The 25,916-nt window shown below is 52.8% G+C and overlaps 5 protein-coding genes across 8 annotated transcripts; 3 read left to right on the top strand and 2 right to left on the bottom strand.

Moving 5' to 3' along the window:
* Nucleotides 1–487: 487 nt before the first annotated feature.
* Nucleotides 488–5,009, bottom strand: PV07_11975. 4 transcript variants are annotated; one of them, XM_016399459.1, is made up of 4 exons: nucleotides 4,289–5,009; nucleotides 3,778–3,916; nucleotides 2,720–3,168; nucleotides 488–2,667 (listed from the first exon to the last, which is right to left on the bottom strand). In XM_016399459.1, the coding sequence occupies exons 1-4, from the start codon at nucleotides 4,357–4,359 to the stop codon at nucleotides 1,272–1,274; spliced, it is 2,055 nt and encodes a 684-aa protein (XP_016244021.1). In that variant the 5' UTR covers nucleotides 4,360–5,009; the 3' UTR covers nucleotides 488–1,271. The 4 variants fall into 4 exon arrangements, with proteins under 4 accessions (XP_016244021.1, XP_016244020.1, XP_016244019.1 ...); XM_016399458.1 differs by having other exon boundaries at nucleotides 3,778–5,009; XM_016399457.1 differs by having other exon boundaries at nucleotides 2,720–3,916.
* A 1,707-nt stretch (nucleotides 5,010–6,716) lies between these two features.
* PV07_11974 (uncharacterized protein) lies at nucleotides 6,717–9,737 on the top strand. Its single transcript, XM_016399455.1, has 3 exons — nucleotides 6,717–6,834; nucleotides 6,892–7,939; nucleotides 7,994–9,737. The coding sequence occupies exons 1-3, from the start codon at nucleotides 6,786–6,788 to the stop codon at nucleotides 8,439–8,441; spliced, it is 1,545 nt and encodes a 514-aa protein (XP_016244017.1). The 5' UTR covers nucleotides 6,717–6,785; the 3' UTR covers nucleotides 8,442–9,737.
* A 1,352-nt stretch (nucleotides 9,738–11,089) lies between these two features.
* PV07_11973 (uncharacterized protein) lies at nucleotides 11,090–14,960 on the top strand. Its single transcript, XM_016399454.1, has 4 exons — nucleotides 11,090–11,954; nucleotides 12,078–12,472; nucleotides 12,524–13,065; nucleotides 13,118–14,960. The coding sequence occupies exons 3-4, from the start codon at nucleotides 12,566–12,568 to the stop codon at nucleotides 13,986–13,988; spliced, it is 1,371 nt and encodes a 456-aa protein (XP_016244016.1). The 5' UTR covers nucleotides 11,090–11,954; nucleotides 12,078–12,472; nucleotides 12,524–12,565; the 3' UTR covers nucleotides 13,989–14,960.
* Nucleotides 14,961–15,240: 280 nt separating this feature from the next.
* Nucleotides 15,241–17,532, top strand: PV07_11972 (26S protease regulatory subunit 6A). Its single transcript, XM_016399453.1, has 4 exons — nucleotides 15,241–15,714; nucleotides 15,782–16,746; nucleotides 16,807–16,897; nucleotides 16,956–17,532. Exons 1-4 carry the CDS (start codon nucleotides 15,392–15,394, stop codon nucleotides 16,972–16,974), a joined length of 1,398 nt encoding a protein of 465 aa, XP_016244015.1. The 5' UTR covers nucleotides 15,241–15,391; the 3' UTR covers nucleotides 16,975–17,532.
* Nucleotides 17,533–21,549: 4,017 nt separating this feature from the next.
* On the bottom strand, nucleotides 21,550–25,806 carry PV07_11971 (uncharacterized protein; the record flags this gene model as incomplete). Its single annotated transcript, XM_016399452.1, has 2 exons — nucleotides 21,550–24,928; nucleotides 24,995–25,806. The coding sequence occupies 2 exons, from the start codon at nucleotides 25,804–25,806 to the stop codon at nucleotides 21,550–21,552; spliced, it is 4,191 nt and encodes a 1,396-aa protein (XP_016244014.1).
* Nucleotides 25,807–25,916: the final 110 nt, after the last annotated feature.

Genomic DNA, 25,916 nt, shown 5'->3' with positions numbered 1-25,916 from the left:
ACCCCCGGTGACGCTCCGCATGGGCGGACCTGAGCAGACCTGGAACCTAGGCTATGGTGTTAATGGGGGGGGGGGAGGGGCAAAGGTACAGAAATACGAGATGCCGGTATGAGTTATGAGAGAACCCATTCTTCCGAGCGATGGGAGGGGAATTTAAATGCACAGGCAAGGCAGGAAAGCGTTCGGGGTGATGAATACGGGCATCTCGACCCGAACCGGCGCATGAGATCCAAGAAGCAAATGCGTGGGCTGCACGAGACCGAGCAGTCCCTTTCCATTCTATCTTCCGCAGCTCGACAGAGGAGAGGAAGCAGTCGGCTCTTCGACCGGTCCTGTACCGAGCATCCAGATGAGCAATGACCCGACCTAGCTGGCGGTCACTCGCAATAAATATGATTAGGTACCTAGGTACAGAGCATGCGTTCCTGCCGTAGCAGGACCTTTCAAGTACAACACATGCATGACCCAGTGAGCGAAGGGTAAGAAATTGGAATGGAGCACCCAGATTATCGATTCTCAAAAAAAAAAAAATTGGGGAGGATTGATTTACAGTTCCGTTTCAATCTGCTTGCACTTGCTCTCGCTCTCGCTCTCGCTCGCGCTCTGATCTGCTCATCTCGTGCCATGTTTCTTTCCTCCACCACCACGACGTCTGGGTCATCTGTTTTTCTTGTTGCTTTTTCTTCCCCCCTTTTCCCTTTTGAGTCAGCTCAGGCTCCTACATACATACAGGCATGCTTGCTTGCTTCCTCAAGGGCAAGGAAGCCATGTACCATCCATCTCTCCAGGCAGGGCCGCCGCCCAAACCGTGTCAAATTGGAACTGGGGTCGTCGGGATTCTTGTCACTTGCTCAAAATCCCTTTTCGTCTCATCTCGTCTCATCTCGTCTCATCTCAATCTCATCTGATCTCGCCAGGTCATGATAGCCCAATAAATCCCCCGAGTCGTTAGAACGTAGCGCATGGAAAACAATGACAACGAGAAAATTAAAACAGTTTTGCTTTTTGTTTGTGGGTATGCAATCGTCCATGCCGGGTCAAGCCCGCGTCAAAACATGTACGAGCATCAGCAACGCTATGCACAGACAGTCATTAAGAACGTATGGTGGCTTTTTGGTTGTCCCTTTCCCCCTCTGGGTATTATCACCGGATCCGACGCGCAGCTGTGCGCGGGATTAGCGAGCCACATTGGGAACGCTGTGCCTGGAGTGGTTCGCGCCTCGGGCTCAGGTATCCAACAACGGCATAGGCGCCTAATCGCTTCTCGTGCCTCATTCCTCGAAAAAGAAGCCATCCTCTCCCGTCTTCTGTACACCGCTCATTCTGTGCTCGAGCGTCTTCGTCCGGGCAAGGAAATTGTCATCGACCCGATGATCTTCGGCATCCCGCGCCCCGCCGAACTGCTGTTCCATGGTACTCTCGTCCACAAACGTGAATCCTTGGAAGGCGTTCTGCATGGTGGGTGACAACGGCGTCGATGCTGGTGCAGCTCCAGCAGCCAAAGCAGCTGCGCGGGCATTCAGAGAAGACGAGGTATTGAGGGCGTTGGTGAACTCGGGGTCAAAGTTGGAGGTGTCGGCGATTGACGCCAACTTGGGCTTGAAAGGAGGCACCAAGTTCTTCTTGCCAAGCGCATCCCAGTCAATATCCGCAAAGAAGGGATGTTGCATCAGTTCCTCCGCATCTCCGTGGGCGCCAAGTCGGTGCTTGGGATTGCGGTTCAGCAGTCCCTTGACAAAGTTTCGACCCTCGGTGCTCAAGGCATCTCTCGGAAATCGCACTTTGCCGAATGCGATGTTCTTGTACATCTGCTGAGTGTCTTCCGCATAGAATGGACTCCACCCACAGCACATTTCAAACACGAGCACGCCGAGGGACCAAAAGTCTACCATCTTGGTGTAGCCTTGTTCGTCGAGCAACACTTCAGGAGCTAGATACTCGGTCGTTCCGCAGAAGGTATTGGTAGTGTCGTCCTGTGCCAAGTTGGCCTTGGAGAGACCAAAGTCACACAGTGCAATGTGCCCATTTGCGTCGAGGAGGATGTTTTCGGGCTTGAGATCTCGATAGACGATGTCGGATTGATGCAGATGCTTGAGGGCAAGAATAAGCTCGGCAATGTAGAATTTGGCTCGGTCTTCTTTGAATCGGCCTTCCTTTTGAAGATGCCAGAACAACTCGCCTCCTGACATAAAGTCGGTGACCAAATAAAGATCGGTAGGAGTTTGGAATGAGAATTTGAGGCCCACAATGAAAGGCGATTCTGTGGTTGCCGTTCGAACCAGGATGTTTCGTTCGCCTATGGTGTGCTGGATCTCCTTTTTCTGGATTATGACCTTCTTTGACAGGACCTTCATGGCGTAAATGCGGCCGGTGTCCTTTTTCCGGACTTGATAAACTTGTCCAAAGGTTCCCTTCCCGATCAGCTTTAGGATCTGGAAATCGTTCGGACCGACATGTTTCTTTTCGACCGGAGAAAAGTGCATTCGGATGTGAATTTCGCCGGTAATATCATGGTCTTCTGGGCTACGGGGTTCCAGTTTGAAAAAGCCTTCCAGGGTGGGATTTTGCTCTGTCAACTTTAAACATAATCGAATATGCCCCAGGAATGTTTCTGCGTGGCGGTCGTAGACCGTCACGTCCAATTCTGATTGATCGCTGACGACGTCGCTTAAAAGCAGTCAGTTAAACGCAGAACAGGGTATACCATTGAACCACTTACAAGATGGCTTCGTGATCCCACTGGGGATCGCTGACTCTGCCATCTCCATTCGTGCTGCTTTGGCGACTTCTCATGGGAATAGCCATTGGCTTTCCCATGTCACTGTCAGTCCGCCGGACTGACTGTAGTTGACCAACCGGACCTTTCCGGTCATCAACGTCGACATCCATCTTGTCATGTCTCGGCCCTTTGGACACGTACTCATTCCATTCAAATTGGCAGACTACGTAGGGATCAAATGATGGCTTCAAGTCCCGACCTTCCGCAATCTTGATGGAGAGCTTGCCTCTTGGCGTGCTGTTGGGTATTTCATCTTTGGCTAGAGATCGCTTCTCGACTTGAGAATTTGCTTCACTGACGGTGGTACTGGCGCTCGAAAGGGGCGACCGAGTATCGGCCCGCCGATGATCTTCTTGGGACAAGGCTCGAGGGGTATGAGGAGGGGTGCTCTTTTCACGCGGCCCGTCGGCCACGTTGGAAGTTAGCTCATCTGACCCTTTTAAAATTGCAGACGGTGGTAGCTTAGCATGACTTGGAGAAGGAGACTTGGGGCTCTGTGGTCTCGAAGAATGCGTGGACGATGCAGGGTTTGAGATATGTGCGGCCGAAACGGTGCTTTTAGTGACACCTGAAACGGGTAAGGACTGGTGGCGGCGGTCTTTCACCCCGGACACAGACTTGGGAAGCACGAAATTCCTCAAAGCCTGCGTGATGGAAGCTATACCACCATCTAGGAGGGACCCGCCATTCTCTGCCACTTCGCCATCCCTATGCACCACGGATGCGGCGGACGAGATTGGCGTGGGTGGTAATTGAGAAGTGCCACCATCTGAGACGGGTGGTGCAGACTCTTCAGGCGGCTCATCCGGTGGCGGTGTTTGAATGGAAGCTTGTTCTCGCTCCACCATCACCATAGAACCCAACGAAGCAGACGAACTTCGCCGCCTCTCACTCTCTTTTGCGGGCTCTCCCATGTCATGTTGATCGGTTTCAGGTTCAGGGTTTGTGGCAGCTTGAGATGACCGTGACGGTGTACGCTGAGAAGGATCTCTACCCACCTGGCCAAAATACCCGTGTATTATCCCCGGCAGTCGCTTGTCGTGGAGGTCTGGACGCGGTGTCTCTACACCTGAGGGCGTGGGTGAATTCGATCCAATCTGATCGTGAAAGTCCTCTCGGTTTTCGTGTCTCGCACTGCTATTCGGGAGGTTAGCTAGAAGATTCAGAGGATTCGCACGTCCAAGCAGAGAATTCTTCGACGATGACGACGTTCCAGCTGCAGCATAGCCAGAGCCCAAACCGAGCGGGCGGAACATGGTAGCTGCCTCTGAGTCCTGCTCGCCTGTCGGGCACACAATGTATTTCTTTCCATGACCCGTGAGCCCGAAGACTCGACTCACAAGGTCATGGGTCTTTTAAGAGGCCAAGGTGACCAGGCCCCAATTTGTTTGGAACTCCTCAAAACCGAGGCTGGGGTAGGAATCAACCCCGCCATCCACATGGCCAGCCATACACAGCTCTTTCCCAACACGAAACTTGGTTGCTCAAAGGGAAAAGATCGGGACATACTTCTGGGCCATGGCTTGTCTCAACAGATCTGCAGCTGCAGCTGCATGTGGGTTGACTCCAGTCTGCGCCATGTTGGCGGCCTTCCACTCTGGTTTTCCTCCTCTTTCAAACCAACTCTTGTTTGTGAAGTGTCGGGCTAAATGTCGCCGCACTCACCCGTGCAGGGAGGGGTGTTTTGGTTCCTGAGATTCCCGGACGGCAGGCTGGAAGGACGAGTGACGGAAGAGTTGCAGAATTTGGAGAAAATCGGAAAATCGGTCGGCAAGGATCGCAGGGCTTTCTCGGAGCTGGTTTGCAGAGACTTTTAACTCTGAGCAGCGGCCATCCGGACCTTCAGTGAAGGGTGAGACTCGAATGAAAAATTTCGGATCTGAGGTGGCGATTTGGTGGTAGAGGTCAAAGATAACGACGGCAAGCTCGTCAGGAACGGGAGGACGGTGGGTGATATAATCGAGTTGCAGGGCGAAAGGTCAAAAAAGTGTGACTTGGAGAAAAGTAGGCGGGCGGCAGGCCCAGGTCCTCTTCTGGGGGGCGAAGACTCAAGGTTTTTGGGGTGGAAGTCCAAGGGAAACACGGAGATGGAGTGAGAGCGGGATGCAGAAAGTGGTATGATGGCAAAACTATGTGCAGAGCGAGGTCGTTGGGCAGCCCAGCGAAAAGAAGCTCGACGAGGCAGAGAAAAAGGGATTTAAGAAATGGCAGCTGGTGGCAGCATCCAAAGTCAAATAGTAGAGAGGGCGGCCAGAGGCTTCCCAAGGTTCCTGCTAGGTACAGAGAGTCATGCTTGTGGCCTGTGGCCACCGCTCATGCCGCCTACGCCTACGGGGGCGGCCAACTCCAAGATCAAGGACAAGTTCCGGGGTCTGACGCTGGGTGACGGGAGACCCAGGCGTCAAGTTACAGCAGGCTGGGGCCCAAGCGCCCCTCAGTTCTACGATCCGTCATACTGATTCGATTATCGGTGAGCCCTTTTTCGCCTGTGGGAATTTTGCGGCGAGCGGGCACCATCAGAAACCTACCAATTCATAACACACCATGTGCCACTCAGGGCCAGGCTGTGCTCGACCAAGCTAGCAAGGGCTTACGACACAGACATACAAGTATACGGCGACTCAGACGGCGAGACCAGGGCATTCGTCGTGCTCGTCCATGCCTGGTTATCTGCAGGTGTACCAGTGGATGAGCGGTGGACCGAGAAGATATGGGGAGAGAAAGAAGAGCAGACGACGTCATCGCTCATGGGCACAGCGGCATAGCGGGCACGGCGATGGGCACATGGAGGATCCTACTGACTTCCGCCTGGCCTGGAACTTAAACACTCATGCCTTTTCGAGCGTCCTCATGTCTGTCTTGGTCAAACACAAGCTGTGGAGGAAATGTCTTGGCCAGCTGAATGCCTCTTCGGAAAACTGTTGAGCAATATGCTTCGTTGCTCAAGCATCAGCGTCGGTGCGACTCACAGGCAATAAGAATAGTAGCCGCGATTGATTTGCATGTGGCTTTGGCGGTTCTCGGTCAGCTGCAAGTGTCCCCAAAATCCTGTTCAACCAGCAGCGACTAAGCGCCCCAGCACCCAGCACATGCAACGTCTCGGAAGCCCCGCCATGTCATATGCCCTGCCCTGTAGCTCCAAACGCATCTGGACAGCGATGGCCGGCTCGGTTATCCTGGTAGGCTATCGCATATCTCCATAGCTTCATGGGGGATCCTTTTTGGAGTGGAAATTTCTTTTGATTGTCTGACCCGCTCATTTCAGAAATTTCTGTATAACCCATCAATTAATGGAGTATCGCCCAAAGGGTGTTCACCCTCGACCGACAAGGCATTCGACCTTGAACCAAATTCATTCTGTCCCATCAGTTGGTGAAAGACCAAGAGTCCAGAACCAGTTACGCTGGCTTGCCGGGAGAGGGCGATATCCGTCCAGTAATCGGCGCATACGACCTTCTCCGTTGAGCTGGACTTTCTATTCAGGGCATGGCTGGGGTCAGATTGTGCAGATGACCAGCTGCTGTGGAATAGGATGTGAAAGACATCGGCAAGATGTTGTGTAACTCGTGTAACTCAAGATACGATCGTCGTACACTTGGTGGTAAGGCTGAAAAGCAAAAGTCCCAGTGATCACAGAGACTGCGACTGGGGAGCGTTGTAATGATATGCCGTTCGCATCCTCTGTTCGCTTGAGAGTTAATACACGAAAGCTTTGGGATAAGTTACTCATCTTGGTCCAAAGTGAGGTGGCATTGAGAAGCAATACCAGCGACCTATTGAGAATGCCGTGATCTGTGTGACCTTTTTTTCAGCCCTGGCGCGAAGCGTAAAAGAGGTCGACCGTAGTTGCACTAGTTGTCTTTGTAGCCCGCCATATGCGCCAAGATGAATGGTTGACTCGCGTGGCGCGTTTTCGACGCTTGTTGCAAGTTGAAGTCGCAAGTTGGAGATCCTTCAAGACGAAAAGATCGCTATCGTATAGTTCGATTTGGGTTTCGTCAACACAATGGCTCGGCGTCCACGTCTTGCTGCGCAAGCTGCTCAAGCTTCGATGCGTAAGTGTCCTTCTGATGAATCCTTCTATCTTGATCACATTTGCTAACTTGGGCAAGGAACTCCTATCCCTAACATATCCGACAACGAAGACGAAGACATGCCAGATGCTACACCTGCAGAAGCCCCTACACCACAAGATGACGACGAAGATGCAGAGAATGATGATGAGGAAGATGGGATGAATGATGCAGAAGAAGCACCGACTCCCTCACGAGGGTCAGAGCAACCGTCTCGATCGGCGACTCCTCGCCGCGGCCGACCTCCCCTACCGCGTGGACGTCGAGGAGGCAGACTGGGCAGGCCTCCAAAGCATCGTGTCACTACAGCATCGGAAGACGGAGATAACGATGCTGCTTCTGAAACTGCCACTCCGAAGCGAAGAGGCGGTTTCCGAGGTCACAGGGGTGGCAGATGGGCTAAATACAGAGCTGGAGGGTCACGACCACAGCAAGCTCCTCTCGACGACGATGGGAATCCAATGGAAATTGTCAATGACGAAGTCTTACTGCCCGAAGATCCGGAAGGCGAACAAAAGGTTGACAAGAATGGCTGTTTGCTCGGCGGGAGAGAATATCGGGTGCGAACGTTCACCATTCTCGGCAGAGACGACAGACTTTACATGCTGTCAACAGAACCGGCACGTTGCATTGGATTTCGCGACTCATATCTTTTCTTCCAGAAACACAGGCATCTCTACAAGATCATCATTGACGACGATGAAAAGCGGGATCTCATCGAAAGAGATTTGATCCCTCACTCGTATAAAGGTCGCGCAATTGGAGTGGTGACGGCTCGGTCTGTATTTCGAGAGTTTGGAGCCAGGATTGTCATCGGAGGGAGAAAGGTAGTTGATGACTACGAGACCAAGAAAGCACGGGAACGTGGTGATGTCGAAGGGGAGGTGGCTGTCCCAGAAGATCGCTTGCCACCTCCCGGAGAGCCTTACAATCGGAATCAATATGTAGCATGGCATGGTGCCAGTGCAGTCTACCACACCAACACGCCCAGTGTCCCTCTTCCCCTTGCCAAGGCGCAGGAGGCCAAGCGGCGAAAGATCATGGTAACAAGCGACAACTGGATGCTGGAACATGCAAGGGAAGCCAGGCAAGTACCCAACTTTTCGAGAGACCAAAACCCGAACTAACTCGGTCGGTTCAGTCGATTCAACGCGCAATTGACGGCAAATCGCTTGGAAAACATCAATGGCGTCTACGACATACATACCAACGTCATGCAATACCCCGCCCATATGCAACCAACTCATGCACGATGGGAGATTGTCGACGATCAAGAGGACACTGAAGCCCTGGAGAAATCAGGGCGGCTACCTCACCTCGACCCAGTGTATGGACGAAACTTCCGAATCCATGACCTGTGTCTCGAATCGGCACCAGAGTCCTGGTACGGGACGCCTGGTACCCCCGAGGAAGGTAATAGCCTCTCTTCTATCCCAGTGAGCATCCTCGAAGAACTTCCCGCCGACTGTCTACGCGCGTTTGAAGAAGCCAGATCACGCGAAGCTGAATGGCGGGGAAAGTGGCATACAGAACGGGAAGACGGGCTCAGAGCACGCCTGTTGCCATCCTTTGAATGGTTTCCAAAGTGAGATGATGTTGCGGAGCAAAGCATAAACACCGTTGTCGGCGGAATCAATCTGTGAGAACATCTCAACCGGTTCCGTCTTCCGATCATTCGCACCAGCACCGATACAAATCTTGCGCACACGACACTACAAACAGCCTCGGTCGGTCGGACCACCGCACGCAACAGCAACCGGATTGGGTTTTATCAGACGCCGAAGTTCTCAAGGATGAGCTTGGACACAAGACTCGGCAGCGAGGAAAGGATTTGGAAGGAATTGAGACCAGAGACTCCAGCCTTCCATTGCTTGGATCCGATCCAACCTCCATATGCTAACCATGCTTCCCTGCAACGGCCACTGGAACAACAGTGGGTCCCAGGGTCCAGGGGCTTTGCAACTCCCGGTCTGTGCGCGTGGGAATGGATGCGTATTGGAAGTTCCAAACTCAAAATCGGTCGAAGTCGGGGAAACGAAGAGGGGCGTGTTTAATGATGAGCTCCAGAATTCCTCGAGGCAGAGTGCAGCAAGAGACCGATTTCCGGCGGTGATTTGAACGAGAGAATCGTTAGGATTATGATTGGACGTGTTCAACCCCATCCCGACTCACCTGGGCATCTTCCGATCTGTTGGACCAATGGCCTCTCTCGAATGCAACCCATTCTCGTCGAGGCATCGACTGGCGTGCTGTGACCCCCGAAAATTTTGTGCCGCGGCAAACCGCACTCTTCTCGAGGCACGGGAGCAAGAAATGCAGGAGAAGCTACCGTGTGCTCAAGGCTAAAGGCTCCCTCCGTATTCTCTTCCCACAAAAGGCTATTATCGAAGATGATTCAGAGCTAGACACAGCCGATGGGCCGGATTGTGTGTGGTGTTCCATTGATAGAGCACGGGCATCTTATTCAGCTGCACTTTGGGGGCGCTGGCACTGTGACCACGTGAGGGGCGGGCGCACGATGATGTCGTCGTACGTAAGAACCAAGCCGTGTTCGAAATGGAAACGTCGAGGCATGCACAGCACTAAGGAGTAAGTTGTGGCGGCCTTGCTTCCTGAAGCGGATCGGGGCAATGTCGGTCAGCGGTGCTTGGTCCTACAAGCACACATATTGGATGCTTGATGGCGCCTAGTGGCATTTTACACAGGTGCACACATGAGGTAGAGGAGTGTGCAGGTGGGTGAGGAGAATAGGCATCAACGTTGGGGCCCAAATGAAACAGGAAATGCCAATGACTTGACGTGTTGAAGTGAGAGCCACAGCGGCAAACAATGGGTCACTGTTGGAGGGGGGGCAAAACCATGCATGCATATTCATCTTCTCACACCTCGTCACGGTGACGCGGGGTGGCTTTTTCTTCTTGCGAGTCACTCTTGGCCCTCGCATGCTGTGCACAAATAATGTCGTCAGGTTGAAAGTGGCAAGCGGCACAATAGGGGAAAGTTTCGAGGGAGAGGTGCCTAACTCCTACTAATGAGGATGGATGAACCGTTCGTATAGAGAGTACGGAATACCCAGTAGTCGTATGGTTGACAATCAGATCAGTCATTATTATTACCAGCAGTCAGCGGAGTCGTGACCATTTTGAGTGTCTTGTCGATCACACCAAGCCACCGCATCAACAGTGGTCATCTTGCAATTTGATGGTCCGTACTCTGAAACTGCATCGCGCAGCTGAAGGCTGAAGGAGAGGTGAATACATGGGGGTTGAGGAACAAGGGCACTGGACCGGTGTCGTCAGTGCTGACCATCGCCGGTCTCGAGCGTTGCACTGGGGATCTTCGTAAGGGGGGCGAGGGGCGCAGACTGCAGAGCAACTGCAAAATCAAAAAAAGGCCAAGGCGGTGTTCGGACGGACCGGAGAAACGCAGTCGAATAAGTGCAGACTGAGCGCAGACTGAGCACAGACTGAGCACCAGTTCCTGTCATTGGCTGCGGCGTGGCTTTCAACGTCGCAGAGAGATGCAGCGACCTGATCGAGGCCTGACCCCAACTTTTGGGCCACTTGGGGCCTCTTAGCAGCCGCTAGTCCTGTTTGGCGCCTAGCGGCTTCTCAATTATTAATGGCTCGTTCGCTGTGGTGAATTGTTTTGGTCCCTGCTGCTGCTAGAACGAACAAGCCCATGGGATATCACTCACCTCAAGATTTGACGCCCAGCAGCCGTCCGTGACTCCCGCAACTCCATGCTCGCCCACAGCAGAAAGGGCTCATAGAAGCGTTAGCGATCAGGGAACTGTAGATAGTGCGTAGTGGTACGTTGATCGTCACCTCCTCGTCGCCAGCAGCACACACGAGCAAGTCAGCCCACACCCCCCGACTGCATTATTCTGGTCTTCCCTGGCTTGGTCGGGGGTCTTCTGACTGGGCCAAAATCCCCTCGTGCAGTCCCGCGTGGCCATTCAACGGGCCTATGGGCGGCTGGGGTGCCTGTGGGTGCCTGTGGGTGGCCCTCCAGAAGGGCTCTGACGAATGATCCGCCGCTCCCCTTCCTGCTTTTTCCCTGCCCTCCCGACTCCTCTTCGCTGCAGCCGCCTTTACCCAACCCAGCCCAGATTCAACGAGCCTAAGCTAGCTTTGAGCCCTGGCGTCGCCCATCGTCCTGCGCCCATCCTCGGTTTCGCCTTTGGCTCGCCCGCGCCCTCTTCCCTCCGCCATTCCCTTCCCTCGCCCTCCACTCACACACCTTCAACTCGCACCTCGCTGCGCTCTTCCCAGGGTCTCCCTCAACCACTCCTTTTTCCCTTTCACTGGCCCTCCCCTCTCCCGGCCGCTGCAGCTCAAATTTTCGACCTCAATTCATCGTCTGGGCCAAATTCACTTTTTGCCTTTTCTTCCCATCCTAACCCTCTCCTCTCTCCTCTCCTGAAATCTTTCTCTTCACGAAACCTCTCTCCTCCTCGTCAAACAGCGACCGTCCACCAACTCCCCCCCCCCCAAAGACCGACGGTCTGAGTCGTTGTTCGTTGGTGCAGCCACCGTTGCTATTCTCGGCGGTCCGACAGGATATTCCCACCCAGCCCTTCGAATTGGTAATTTCGGGCCCGGGCCCACGTCCTGCCTCAAAGTGAACCTCCTGGGTGACGACTCCTTGCGGTCAGCTTGATTGCCACAATTTCCCACGGCACCACTGTCGCCAGGCTACCGATATTTGGGCCTGCTTCGCCATACCGACTACGTCTCGCAAGCCTCCCGTCGTCCCAGGCACCGTTCAAACCATTTCGTTTGTGACTTGGTGGCCAGATTGGAAGGTTTTTGTTTTTCTGACCAACGACCACGCTGAGCTGCGAGTCACGAGCCCCGTCAGAGCCATTTTTCCTGGCCTTGCTTGCGCGCTCCTGTCTTTGCCGTTCCTAGTGGCTGTGTGCTGCCAAATTCGGGGCGCACCCGTCTGTCCACGCTCAAATTCTCCGTCACAACACCCTCCCTCCGTGCCTGTACTTCCTTTCAAACAAACGCCCAACATCGAACCTGCTGCTTCTTCGCGGTAGCAGTGCATTGTTGATTGATTTGGAGAGCCATCACGCACCGAGGTGACAGCACTTGGTATGATCATCTCCCATCCTCAAAGGGTTTCTCACTGTCAAGAAGCAAACACTTGATATCGAAATCGAGCACCCTGCCTTTTCTATCCGTGTGTTCTCGTTCTCTGACTCGTTGCGCCTGCAGGCTGCCTCCCGAACGAGACTCATTCTACGTCGCCGCCCTCCACCCTGCAAGGCACCAAACTCCAGCCCGATCGACGAGCTTTTCACTAAGTCTTGTCACCCGAATTCGAGTGTTGCTCAACCTAGATTAATCCGCGAGACATTCCTGTCTGTCTACCACCACCCACGATCGTCAAACCCGTCATCCGCCGGAACAGCTACGACTACGTCTGATAGATCAGGCTCCCCTCATCGCTGTTTCCATTCGTTTGCGATAACATTGTTCGACCATACCGTTTGATAAGACAAGAATACCGCCTCCATCCATGACCAGCTTTTGAGTGGGATTAAAACACCAGCTTTTCAGCTCCGGCTTCAACGCCTAGGGCGTGGCCGCGCACTCAGCGGAAGCAGACGGTGAGGACGGATCTCTCTACCCGATAAATACTGGAATTCTAACGGTACCAGGGCCCACGGCTTGTCTGCTCTGCTCAACCTCCCCAACCGAGCATGCCTTCTTACCACAGCTGGGGGGCAGCTGCCCAACACCCACGACTTCCCCCTACGCCTCCGGAATACCAGACCACCTATCTCACACCCTTGAGTGCGGTGTCTGACCAAGGCTTCTATCCTTCGCAAGGCTATCACTCACGCAGATCGCTCTCATCCAGAGACTACAACGATAGATATCAGCCTCCGCCAGCCTACACTGCTCAGCCGTCTCTAGCTGGACAGGTTTCGCGAATCGGGCATGCTCACCCGTCACAAGAATATCCCTATCCGCAACCCTACCACATGCATGGTTCGTCCTACTGGGCAAACCACGTCGGAGCGCCTATTCTCCCACCCATCCGTGTCACCGAGGCTGTAGATCATTTCCCTGCACATTATGGAGCACAGCACACCGAGTCGAAGCCTAAGGAGGAAAAGCCTACAGGGGGTGTCGCGCAACACTTGGATTATGATATGGACCTCATGTCCAGCTTCGTGGCCGAGATATCCCAGAAACTGTGAGTACCGCAGATCCAGGTCTAAAATGCCCGATTCTAACCTCTGCCACAGTGTAACACCAGAGTCCGCACCAACAACCCAGTTCCGCAAATACGTGTCTCAAATTCTGTCGTCTACTCGCCTGCCAAGCTCTACGATCATGCTCGGGCTGTTTTACTTGGCTTCTCGGATGAAGCAGGTGAACGAACGTGGACAATCAACCTCCTCTTCTGGCACTGTCTACCGCATGCTCACCACCTGCCTCCTCCTCGGGAGCAAATTCCTCGACGACAACACCTTCCAGAATCGTTCCTGGGCCGAAGTCAGCAGCATTCCAGTGCACGAGCTAAACATGATGGAACTGCAGTGGTTGACGGACTTCAACTGGGAGATCCATGGTATGATGTACGATGAAGAGGAAGGCTTTTTCATGTGGGTAGAGCACTGGCATGCCTACGAAGAAAAAGCCCAGCTGGCCAAAGTCAAGGAGCTGCAAAAGCTCGCCCCCATCGAGACCAATCTTCATCGCCATCATGCCGTCCAAAATCAACCCCTGATGTCCCCCGAGGGTCCCATTCCACCTCAGTATCAACAAGGCTCACAGTACGATACCCGTTGGGTTCGTGCGTATATTTCGGAATACTCACCACCGTCTGCCCCGCACAGTGGCCCGCCCACGCCAGACTACTACAATGCTTCTTGGGCTTTCACACCAGGCGCTCCTCCCGCATATGGGCGCCAGCAGTACCACTCTGAGAGTGCATCGGCATACACTGCTCAGCGCAATCAACTGCCTACGTATGCTCAGACCTTTGGCTATGCATCTGGTCTGACGCCGACTTGGGTTTCTCACGGACCCAACTGCGGCTGCAGTCTCCATGCCAAACACTCGGATTACTACTTCAATCACCCGGGATACACCATGCAAACTGTGGTGGGTTAACTTGTTCAAACTCCAGCGTTCAGCGATCCGGGTCCGGCTCAAAAAGTTCTTGAATCATACCGGGGTGTTCGGTATTGTTTTTACCATCATCGACCTTTTCGCCTTCAAAGAACCAAAATCGGGATTATGCGAGGATCAGGCCCGTCATGCTTGTCGGAGCTCCGGTCAACTGCTCCTCCTCGACGAAAATTTCTCTAATCGAGTTTCCCAATCTAACGACCTTTTACGACCGGCACTTTCTTGTCTTTCGTTATTCAGCATCTAAAGCGAGCAACTCTCCTAAGAATAGATCAAGCTTTCTTTTCACTATACATTGACGATGGGCATGCCCGGGCGGCGCTTTCATGGCAGGAAAAGTCACCAAAAGTTCCGACTCGGGAGAGGGCTTATTATCGGGCTGGCGTCAGGTTTTCATCAGCACAAGGGGCATCACACAGGGGCTTGTTTTTCTTCCATTCAAAGACTTTGTTTGTTTCACAGTTATTACACCGTGTTTTTATGAGACTTCAATTGACACAAAAGGATGCCAACGGATCATGGCTTGCGTCAGAGCTTGCATAGCACGGCATCGCGGAGGATGGTGGATTGTCACAGAGGTTTGCTGCATCGTCATTCTTGTAATTAGCCATGTGAAACGAGGTGGGGGGTCCAATGAACGAGGTTGAAATGTGCTACACGGCTGTCCAACTGGGCCCGAAAAGGCCCTTTCACGGTCAAGAGTCTGCTGCACGAAACCACAGAGGCACCCTGTACGGAGTACGGGTAGTGGTGGTGTTGGGCAAAAAAGGAAACACAGGACACATCGGTTGACGTTGTCATGGACCTTGCTGTCGTCTTTTTTATTCAAACGGCCGAGACTTGATGCTCGGAAGGCATATACCCCTGATAGATTGCAATGGGCGCTTTTTCATTCGCTTCCAAAAAGACTGCAAAGAAAAAAAAGTACCAATAGAATTTAATCTGTCATCAATATTCCTTCCTTGCATGCACTGGTAGAATGGGATTCGTGTGCTCATGCAGGATCATCAGGGATTCCGTCTGGGTATTGTAGACGAATTGCATAGGGAGGCATGGCATCGGAGCAGGATGAGCTGAAAAGGACAGGGTAAGAAGGCTGGTTCTCACGTATGTACCTCGTACAGAGTAGGTGCTTGAGGTCAGGCTGCGAAGAGTGACGCGGTAAGAATGGTGCCAAGCCTGCAGCCGCGGTTTTGCCGCAGCGACTCTCCAACCTCAACTGCGAGCTTCCATCTCGACTCGGGAGGATTGTAATCAATTCAACCGCCCATAAAACCTTCAACACACCGCTTGACTTTTAGAATCTCAACCTATTTCCCTTACTTTCGATCTCTACATCATCATCCAACAGCACCGATTCCTGGTCCGATCCAGAAACTCTCAACATGTCGACGTTAGAGGATCTCGATGACATGGAGCGCGATGAGAAGGAGCAGAGAAAGGAGGGCGATGACAAGGACAAGAAACCGGCGTCCAACGGCGATGCTAAAGATGCTGAGATGAAGGATGCAGACTCGAAAAAGGATGAGGAAGAACAATACATTGATGACGAGATTCTGCAGTCAAGTACCAGAGACATCATCAACCGGCGGCGACTACTCGAAAACGAAATGAAGATCCTCAAGAGCGAGTTCCAGCGGTTAAAGCACGAGGAGAGCACGATGAAGGAGAAGATCAAGGACAATTTGGACAAGATCGAGCAAAATCGGTGAGTTTCAGGGACATGTCTGGTTGCATCAAGCCGAAAAGCTGTGGCTAACACGAAGCGTGTCCAGGCAATTACCATACCTCGTGGGCAACGTTGTCGAACTCCTTGACCTCGACGTCGAAGCTGAAGCAGCTGAAGAAGGCGCCAACATTGACCTCGACGCCACGCGAGTGGGTAAATCGGCAGTGATCAAGACAAGCACTCGTCAGACCATCTTCTTGCCTCTGATCGGCCTGGTTGACCACAACAAACTGAAACCCGGCGATCTTATTGGAGTCAACAAGGATTCCTACCTCGTCCTGGATACCCTGCCCGCTGAATACGATTCCAGAGTGAAGGCGATGGAGGTTGATGAGAAACCGACGGAGAAGTACACTGATGTTGGTGGTCTGGATAAACAGATCGAAGAGCTCGTGGAAGCGGTGGTCTGGCCGATGAAAGAGGCGGAGCGGTTCAAGAAGCTCGGCATCAAAGCGCCAAAGGGTGCACTGATGTATGGGCCTCCTGGCACGGGTAAGACTCTTCTCGCTCGAGCCTGCGCCGCCCAAACAAATGCGACCTTCCTGAAGCTCGCGGGCCCCCAACTTGTGCAGATGTTCATAGGTGATGGTGCCAAGTTGGTCCGCGACTGCTTCGCCCTCGCAAAGGAGAAGGCTCCGTCGATCATCTTCATCGACGAACTCGACGCCGTTGGTACCAAACGTTTCGACTCGGAAAAGAGCGGTGACCGGGAAGTACAGCGGACGATGTTGGAACTGCTCAACCAGCTTGACGGTTTTGCTTCAGACGAAAGAATCAAGGTCCTTGCCGCCACGAATCGAGTCGATGTTCTGGACCCTGCCTTGCTTCGTTCTGGTCGATTGGATAGGAAGATCGAGTTCCCCTTGCCAAACGAGGAATCCCGAGCGCAGATTCTGCGGATCCATTCACGCAAAATGACCATCGACGAGGGCAACATCAACTTTGATGAATTGGCGCGGTCAACGGATGAATTTGGGGGTGCGCAGCTCAAGGCCGTCTGTGTCGAAGCAGGTAAGTCGTCCGCCTCGTTCATCGTCCCGCTCTGGCGAGATCGCTAACCATTTCTGTCAGGCATGATTGCGCTTCGCAAGGGACAATCAAAAGTAAATCACGAGGCATATGTGGAAGCCATTGCGGAGGTGCAAGCAAAGAAGAAAGACACGTGCGTTCTCATGATCCCCATCTGCCACTTACAGGAAGACTGACTCTAGATTTTGCAGGGTTAATTTCTACGCATAATCCAACCAGGCACTTTTCCAATCGGCCTTTCCCAGAATTCATGGCAGAACATGGCATGTACAATACTCAAGCAAGGAGAATGTCCTCAGATAGATGATTGCCGTTCCCTGGCAGTCCAACTATAACCCATTGGACGGGGCTTTGCGTTGCCGTTCTTCAGATTTGTCCCGTCGTGGCCAAACCTGTCCCGCTATTCAGCCCTCTGGCTGTATGTAGTCGACTACACTTGACTCTCCTGCAGCACAGTTATATCGGAAGCGCCCCAATAAGAACTACGACGACGACGAACCTGGCATTGAAACTCTGTAGTCTGATGTTTTGAGTTCTTATTGGCCGGGACCGAGATGGCTTCCCAGTTTCTTGTGCCGAATTCATGGTCCAACATCCAACTTTCGTATCCGTTCGCCACGGCCATGGTTATATTTGCTGCCTTTCCATAGATAGATGTTTCCTTATCTACGCGCCTTGGTATCTATTTGACCCTATACCAATTAGCAACCGCGGTTTTCTGGTGAACCCCTATCGGGGAGGTTTTTTCCTTTGATGGCATAGACAAACAACACGTTCAAAGTGCTCCATTAGCAGATGAAACGGTGGCTCACGTTTCGGTGAAGCTGAAAGACTTCAAGCAGACTTGAAGAGCTCATATCTTTTTCTTATTTCGAGCCATCTAAGCTGCGTTGATGCATACACTGGCACTCGATGGAAGAACGACCAAAGGACGCCCAATATGATCGCTACGACCATTCATGTTCTCCTCTGGTGTCCCAAGCTCAGCTATTGTCATTTGGATATATCAAGCAAATGCAAGGTAGTACGCCAGCGACGCGAACGCAATCGCTGCCGTCCTTGAGACCCTCGTCGACACCACGACATAGGATCAAGTCGCGCTTCGCGCTATCAACATCAACAGTCAATTGGAAGAAAATTCCACCATCGATCCTCAATCTTGTCCTAGATCATCTCAGGTATCTCCATATGAGTCCTGGATCTCCATCGTGCTCAACATGCTACATGAGGGATTTGAGTTCAGCACAGCTGACGTGCAAGGCATGGTTCTCCGACGCACAACGAATACTGTGAGTTTGCCCATCCCCCTCGCATCCTCCTCCTCAATAGTCTAGGTACACCAATATACAGATCGTCGGCCAGGACGATCCCTCGATGCTTCGGAAATGGAGAGTCTCGCGAGCAGCGCGCTTGATACGTCTGCGGTCTACGCTTCGTTCAAGACCACTCCTCGCCGCTCTGGTCAGGACCCTACACGTGCCAGATCCTCATACACCAATTTATTTGGCCAGTGGGAGTCCAAATCCCGAGTATGATGCTTACCTCTGCACGATGGCGTCCGTGGTCATGGAATGTCCCAACCTGGAAGCCTTGACCGGATTCGTTGCATTCTACAATCACACCTTTGACAGGCTGACGCACGCGCTGTCAACGCGGACGAAGCTACGGCAGCATGTCTGGATCATCGCCGAGAATGAAGACGTCAGTGTGCGAAGTCAGACCCAACTACCGCCGGGTCTTCTGGATGGATATCAGACCTACCAGTTCGAACTTTACCACCGGCGGTGGAAACACCTCGAAACGCTGATGCTCTGCTCACCAGGTAGCCTCGGGGTGATCGAGCACGAGTTGGTCATTCGCGTTCTCCACTCCTTACCGGCTTTGCGTAACTTGTGCATATCTTCCTTCGACGCCGACGACTTTCATGACGTGACACTGCTCTCACTGCCGCCATGGGTCACTACATTACGCCTGGAGGAGTGCTCAGGGATCACTGATGCAGGGCTGATGCAGTGGGCGGCGAACCCCAATGCGGCGCAGATTGAGCGGCTGAGTCTGCTTCATCAGAATGTCGCCAGCTTACTGACGCTGTCGAAAATCTTTGCCAGCCTGAGTCGGCTGTGGAAGTTCACCATCCTGCAAACTGATGTCGTGCCGTCCTGGCCCAAGGAAGTGGGAGTGCTGTTCCAACCAGTCCTTGCCTCGGGGTCTCTGAAATTTCTCCATTGGGATATTCCATCCCAGTCGCCAGAAGCCTCTCCCCCGAACTATGCTTCTGAAGCTGGACGGCGGATGCCAAACATGCAGCTTGCACTCTCAATCTCCCACAACGGCTTCCCTTCGTTGAAGCGACTACGCGCCCCTCGAGATATCTCCCCGCCCGGCGCTCTTCAATCAGTTTGCCAAGCGGTGGGTGCTGATATCATTCTTCCAGACGACAACCCCCTATATCATCAGCGAGGCCTCAGCAGATCGAACTCCCTACGAGCAGCTCGCCTACGTGCTAGGCACTTAGCACACCAAATCAGGACACAAGGAGTGGATTCCGTTCCTCCGTCTGTTCTCCAATATCCAGTGACGCCAGTTTGGAGCCATGGAACAGATCCGGCACAAACACCCCCTAGAAAAGTGTCGATTTCGGCCTCTAGTTACTGGGAACCAGCCGCCTCTCATTCTTACAACCACGGGATGAACGTTCCTACTCCTGACCGGTCCACGATCCACGAACTGGTGTCGCCCATTTCTCCCGGAACTTACCCCTTTTCGCCACTGGCCCCTGATGACGGTATTATTTCTCCCATTACTGCGGAACGGGAGGAGAGGTGTTGGTGCAACGAGGATCCAAACAAGGAAGTCGTGGTGGGGCCACACCGACCGGGCGTGCCTTTCGAGAGCATAGGACCGTGGGAGCCTACCTGGCATGCTCCGAACGATGGGAGCGTATACATCTGTGATGATGATTGGGAAAGTCAGAACGCCGAAGAACAAAAATATGCCATCTCGCCGCCTCCCCGGAGTCCTCTCCGGTCTGCACCGCGCGTTACAAGTCTTGTCTCGTCTGCCTGCGGCAATTTTGTGGCTCGTGATTGTCCTGCGCCAAATGGCCCAGCAAGAACGAGTGACTCCTTACGCCCCACCTTCTATCTCCAACCCGACATTGCAGGACGAGATGAGAACGGCGGTTTGATCGGATGGGCCGAGCTGCTGAACATCCGCGAAAAGGCCAAAGTACGCCCGAACGACGCTTCGCGCGCTGCAAGACCCGACAGACACGACGTCCAACCTGTCGAAGAGGGCGGCAGGGATGATAATGTCAGTAGCACAGGAAGGACAGGCAATATATGCACAGGCTGCTGGGACCGAAGCGTCGACTCCGAGGAACAGCCCGGTGAGCTCGGCGGCGCCATCGTGAAAGTCCCATCTGCGCCGTCCACGACGAGCGCCGCCGCCGCGGGAAAGAAAGACAGACCGAGGTCGAGATCGAAATCGAAATCGAAATCAAAGTCGGCCTCGAGGCTGAGTCTGTCTCTGTCTCTGGGTCTTCGTGGCTCGAAGGAAAAGATATCCCACGACACGGTGTGGAGGCAGCACGTGGCACGCCCTACAGGGGACAGGGGGGGAGGTGTGTCCGCCTTGGATTTCTTCTAATCATGGACCGCGGATCCAGTTGTTGCTTCTTGGCCGGTGTCCTCTGGTGGGCGTCATGGCAAGTTCAAGACGTGTGCCTGTAAGGATAATGTAGTTGGCCATTTTGTACACACATACGTCGGTGTCCTGTCGCGAGACAGAACGCTCTGATAGAGTTCTCGAGAGCCTTGGACAGCTACATATGGCGTATACACAGGTAGTCTGGCGAGCGTAGTTGTGAGTCGTCATTCTGAGAACACTGTTCCTTTGAGTGGCTATGTATTCTACGCTTGAGACAATTGATAGGTGAGATGATTTCGAGGAGACGATATCGTGGTGCCCGAAGGGCATCATTGTCATCACGAATGTGCCTGGTTCTCCTTACTTCTTCTTGCAAACAGGCCGAATATCGCGCCAGTTGCTGGTGGGGTGGATCGGGCAACTGTGTTAGATGAGGATAATCCCCTCCCTCCTTTGCACACATTTTGCTATTATTACTTTCTCACCCTCTCTCCCAGAGCTAAAGAGAAAAAAACTGGAGATCGCGCTTGTTGGCGACTGTCAGGTGCTGCGTGCCAAGACTTAACGACATCAACTTGTCGTTATGTCTTGGCGGCTCAAGAGAAGTTCCATCGACGCCGAGCTCACCTCGCGCCTCACCCGGCCGGCGCCGCTTTTAAACACGCTCACCGTAAATCATATCAGGGACTGGATTACTGATTCTGAGCTTCGAGCCGGGCGCTAGGGACAACATGCCAGTGGCCACCCACTCAACCGGTTTCCAACATGGGGGGTTTGCGCAAGGCCGACTTTCTCGATCGAGACGTCGCCTCAGACCAGACCAAATCACCCATTGGAAACGTGCATGTGAGGATGACTCGACATTCCGGCTTCTCTTGCCGGCCTATTCTTGTCGACGACATGTAACATCCAACACGTGGGACAGGCCCATTTCCAATGGCCCATGGGCTCAATCCAAATGTCGAGTGGAGTTTCAATCAAGCCGGCGTCGTCAGAGAATGTATGATTGGAGCTCACCACATCAGTGTATTTCAGGAGGCTGCTCTACGGGACCTGAAAATGGGATATCAATAGAATAAGGAACTTCAAAGCCACCTGTCTAGATTGCGATGACTTCCCCCAACTGCCTGGCAACTATCATTTTGATTTGCCCTGCCCCAGATGGATCTTGCCCGCTTCCTGCCCATTGCTCGCCTCCCAAGCATAATATAGCGGCCATATTGAATCCTCAAAGTAAACCCAATTTCTCTGCAAGGGATTCTTCCACCCAGTGCCCTCGTCTCGACAAAACACTATGCTTTCAATCTCTTCAAACATTCGGGCGGTCTCGATGACTTGCAGGTCCAGAAACGGCCACTGGCTCATCGTAGAGCGAAGTTGCAGGATGTCCGTGAATAGCTCCTGGATTGTATCCGCGGTCGCACGGAGAAATGGTGAAAGTAGATTGAGGGTTACTTTTGCAGATTCGGCATCGCACCGGAGCCAAAGGTATAGCGCAACGGCAATAGAGATGCGAGCATAGCCCGAAGGGGGAACCGATCCGAGCCCTGTTTTGAGAAGAGCGAGCGGATCGCCATTTAAGAAGTTCTCAGCTTCTCCTATAACCGAATCGCTCGGATGGATGTGTACCGCTTTTGCGAAGTTTATGCTTGCGTGACGATGGTTGCCGAGATGGAATGAGCTGATTGCGGCAATGCTGTGCAGTTGATACCATTTTTCTGGGATCGACATCAGATCTCGCGAGGAGTCCAACATCATTGTGGTCAACTTGATGATTTGGCCCCAATCGCCATTTTCGTATGCAGGTTGTAAGAGAAGTTGGCAGGTCGAGAGCGCTTTCTCTGTATTCCCGTCTCTTAGGTATGCTTCGAGCCTATCGAGTTGCTTTCCAGGAGTCGAACTTTGGCCAGACATGAACAAATTGACAGCTGTTTGAGAAGACATATCGGGAGGCAGGTATCCCATTCGCTCCACAACAGGCAGCATATCTCCCCAGTCTTTGGAAGTTGTATCGATGAGCCTGCCGAAGAATTCACGTGGAACGTCTCTGGCATTGTTCTCTGGCTCTGTCAACATGCTGACCATACGATGCCAGAGGAAACGACGTAGATGCAGAAGTGCTTGTGCCCAAGGCTTGGTATTGAGCTGACCAGGGTCTAAACGGTGGAAGTCTTCGTCCTTACAGATGCCGTAGAGGTTGTCCTCGATGTCATTTTGGCTGGCCCATGCCTTTTGTGCGTCGTCGATTTGCAAATGCGAGAGTAAAATAACAGCTTCGAGCCTGTAGATTCGAGCGATTGCTTTTTGAATAGGTTCGAGATTTGCACAGTACGCTTTGGATCTGGCGAAGACCGCTTTCGCAATGGCGATGTGTCGGGTGGCGAACTCATCCTGCTTCTGATTGCCATCCCAGGAGATGTTTGGTCGAACGATTTCATAGATCCAATGAAGAATTGTCCAAATCAAGTGCCAGTTTCTCAGCTCAGGAGAATCGTCTGAGTCCACAAATTTGACCACCTTCCGCAACGCCCTACTCAAAGACGCCAAGAAGTCCGATTGTTCGCGACTAGTCATCGTATAGCGGTAAAGAGAGACCCAACTGCTGAAATATTGGAGCGGCCACTCGTTGGTTCGGAGTGGCGTATGCAGGCATGCCTCTATGCACAAGGCCAGGTTTTGCCTCCCGCTCTTCGACGATTGCGCAAGCCCTGCGAATGAAGTGTGCCCGGCATTCTTCGCCTTCCAACGCTGAAGCATTCCGTGGAGTAGCTCCGCGAAGAGACCTTTCCAGATTGATGGACCTAGCGCATCTTGTAAATGGTAATGGCATGCTGGGTCTGCATCCTGAATCATGTTCCGGAGACTCAGCGTAAGCAGTGGATGAATCCAGGTAATACTGCTTCCTTCATAATCGAGTCCGTCAAGATCCTTGAGATGCCAAATAATATTTCCCGTTTTCTCCAGGAAATCCTTCTCGTGTGTTGGCGAGGCAGGTTCGATTCCCTCGAGGATCCCTGTTTGCACCAGCAGATCGGTATACCGATGCCATTCTGGGCCTTCGTTCCAAAAGACCGACAAGCTATAAAAGGTCCTCAGTGCCACTGGTTCCGGTATGCTAAACCAATTGCTCATCAGACGAGGCTCCAGCACTGGTGTTAACATCGAGAGGAACGTGCTCCCTCCGACTTCGAATTGTTCGGTTTCGGAACCGAGCTTAAGTCTTCTGTCAAGCCGTCCGCACAGAAGGGCGTTGTAGTATTCAGCCAGTGGCATTTCCATTTTGTGGAACTGCCGCAAGACAACAAATAACGGTCCTGGTAATCGGTCCAGCAAATTGACAATGTCTTCCAAAGCATCAACCCGTTCGGCCATCAAGGATGGAGTTTCTCTGACAGGAGGTCCAAGAATCTTCTGCGCAAGATTTAATGCCGATGCAAGACGGAGTCCGCCGAGCAGAAAGTAAGGGAGCTCGATCTCGAATAGATTGCACCATCGGCTTGCGATCCAACGACTCGAGACCAGTATGGTCAGGCTTTTCCTGGAACTCAAAGTGTTCGGCGCCCGACGCGCAATGCTAAACAACTTCTGAAGATCCGGTAGGATGGTTTCGTTGATATTACTCGCGTCGCAGGCTTCGACCAATCGAAGAGCATCGTCCAAATTGTCGAGGACGAGTATTGTTGACGTCCGTTCGTCGAGGGCCGTTCTTTCGAAGAATTCCCAATTTTCCGAGAGGATACGATCGTCACTTTCGGAAAGAGGCAAAGAAACACCAGACCAGAGCAATTTGTTGATTACCATTGAAAGAAGAGTTTGACCATTACCGGAAGCGAATTTCGCATCAACGTAAAGGACTCGGTCCGCAAATCTGGTAGCTTCCCAAACATATGAAAGATGCCGCAGTAGGCGTGACTTTCCAGTGCCTGAGCGCCCGCCCATGGCCACGATAGCATTAGTTGCCAATTTTGCCTCCAGTCGAAGGACGTCGAATTCACGGCCAACCAACAAAGCCGCATCAGGCGTCGGTTTCGTAGCAATTCCACTTGCGGGGGTCCGTATGTTTGACTGGGAAGACACGCAGACAGGGTAAGATGATCTACGATCAACCGTAGACGCATAGGTCACTGGGACATACCAGTCAACCACTAGGACCATGATCCCAAATCTGGCTTCTCTCTGAGCATCGGCACGAAGGGCTCCCCTGGCCTCGCTCGATGCCTCAGCAAAGGATGTCAAGTCAGCACAGATTGAGCGGTAGAACGTTTCGGCAAACGTAGTCGTCGCAGAGCTCAGGAATTCAAATGACATGCCTAGGACGTCGGACATGCCCTTCGACACAAATGTTTTGGCCAAGTTTGCGTCCATGCCGTCTCCGCTTGTCGCGGTCTTGCAGGCCGTCAATACGACTCTGTCGATTTGATGGTCATTGAGAAGCTCCGCCACCCGCGAGGCTGAGACAAGCTGAAGCCGTCCGCTGAGGTCAGGATGAGCAAATTTCAAGAAGCTTTTTGGGGATCTGTTTAAAGTCAGTGGCCAACATATGAGTGAGATTGAGCGTTAGCGACATGGGGAAAAGACGTACAGCTTTTTTTGCGAGCCTTGTGCGACCATTTTCACGATGCCATGCATATCGAAGTGGACCACGTCAAAATATCCAGGCCCGTGGAGTTGAGTGGCGTGCCGCAAGTGCTGCTCCAGAGCGGCGAATGTTCCGGGCCGTACGACTTCAACCCTCAGTGGAGGCCTGTCTGTCAAAGTCTCCAGGATCGGTTGCATCCGAAGGTGTGCATTTAGAACCGAGTCCGGAAGTGCATCGTTGTCATGCTCCCGCAAATCACGCGCAACGACAAGAAGCACATTGTATGTCTGCTTGTCGGGTAAATTTGAAGAACGTGGCGGAGTATGCGATGAAGCTTCTGGCGTAAGGGTGTGATCCGGGGGAACTTTTCGCACCACTGTCACCTTTGAGAAGAAAGAATCCCAAAGCTCAGGAGTTTCCAGGAGTTCCCAATGTAGCCGATGAAAGGCTGCTTGGTTGATAAGAGTTGGGTTCGGATTTGCAAGGGTGGCAATTTCGATCGTGAGATGTTCTGGCTGCCTGTCTGCCGGAGAGTGGTGCAACGATAGGACGCTTCGCAGATCAAGCTGGCGAAATAGATCTTGAGCATATTCTTCAATTGATTGTGAAAAGCGCCGTGCTCGTCCTTCCTCAAACGGACTGCGTGTCGCATATTCCTCTAAATACCACTGGCATTCACGCTCTTGTTCAGAGGTAAAAGGATCGTGAACATCTCTTTCGGTTGCATCATATTGGAATGAAACTTCCCTGGACACTGCTACCCTCCAGCTCGATGTTCCAGTCGACTGGAGTGCCGTGATGGTTAATGTCTGCATTGTGCTTCAATTCTTCCGAACAGATACTCGGCGTCTAGAGTCTTGAGCTGGGTGCGAGAATCAGCGTCGAAGCGAGTTGAACGTCAAGACTCTGGCGGTGAGGCTCGGGC

The sequence above is a fragment of the Cladophialophora immunda genome (assembly GCF_000835495.1).
Source record: "Cladophialophora immunda strain CBS 83496 unplaced genomic scaffold supercont1.7, whole genome shotgun sequence".
NCBI classification, from domain to species: domain Eukaryota; kingdom Fungi; phylum Ascomycota; class Eurotiomycetes; order Chaetothyriales; family Herpotrichiellaceae; genus Cladophialophora; species Cladophialophora immunda.
This window is presented reverse-complemented; position numbering and strand designations above follow the sequence as displayed.

What these genes read in the sequence shown, in the direction of transcription:
- PV07_11975 (XM_016399456.1), bottom strand. Translation starts at nt 4,035, where the DNA reads ATGTTCCGCCCGCTCGGTTTGGGCTCTGGCTATGCTGCAGCTGGAACG. An exon ending in TGGGATCACGAAGCCATCTT is followed by an intron (nt 2,668 to 2,719) that starts GTAAGTGGTTCA and finishes ACTGCTTTTAAG; the next exon opens with CGACGTCGTCAGCGATCAAT.
- PV07_11974 (XM_016399455.1), top strand. Translation starts at nt 6,786, where the DNA reads ATGGCTCGGCGTCCACGTCTTGCTGCGCAAGCTGCTCAAGCTTCGATG. An exon ending in AGCTGCTCAAGCTTCGATGC is followed by an intron (nt 6,835 to 6,891) that starts GTAAGTGTCCTT and finishes AACTTGGGCAAG; the next exon opens with GAACTCCTATCCCTAACATA. An exon ending in GAACATGCAAGGGAAGCCAG is followed by an intron (nt 7,940 to 7,993) that starts GCAAGTACCCAA and finishes CGGTCGGTTCAG; the next exon opens with TCGATTCAACGCGCAATTGA.
- PV07_11973 (XM_016399454.1), top strand. Translation starts at nt 12,566, where the DNA reads ATGCCTTCTTACCACAGCTGGGGGGCAGCTGCCCAACACCCACGACTT. An exon ending in GCCGAGATATCCCAGAAACT is followed by an intron (nt 13,066 to 13,117) that starts GTGAGTACCGCA and finishes CCTCTGCCACAG; the next exon opens with TGTAACACCAGAGTCCGCAC.
- PV07_11972 (XM_016399453.1), top strand. Translation starts at nt 15,392, where the DNA reads ATGTCGACGTTAGAGGATCTCGATGACATGGAGCGCGATGAGAAGGAG. An exon ending in GACAAGATCGAGCAAAATCG is followed by an intron (nt 15,715 to 15,781) that starts GTGAGTTTCAGG and finishes AAGCGTGTCCAG; the next exon opens with GCAATTACCATACCTCGTGG. An exon ending in GGCCGTCTGTGTCGAAGCAG is followed by an intron (nt 16,747 to 16,806) that starts GTAAGTCGTCCG and finishes CATTTCTGTCAG; the next exon opens with GCATGATTGCGCTTCGCAAG.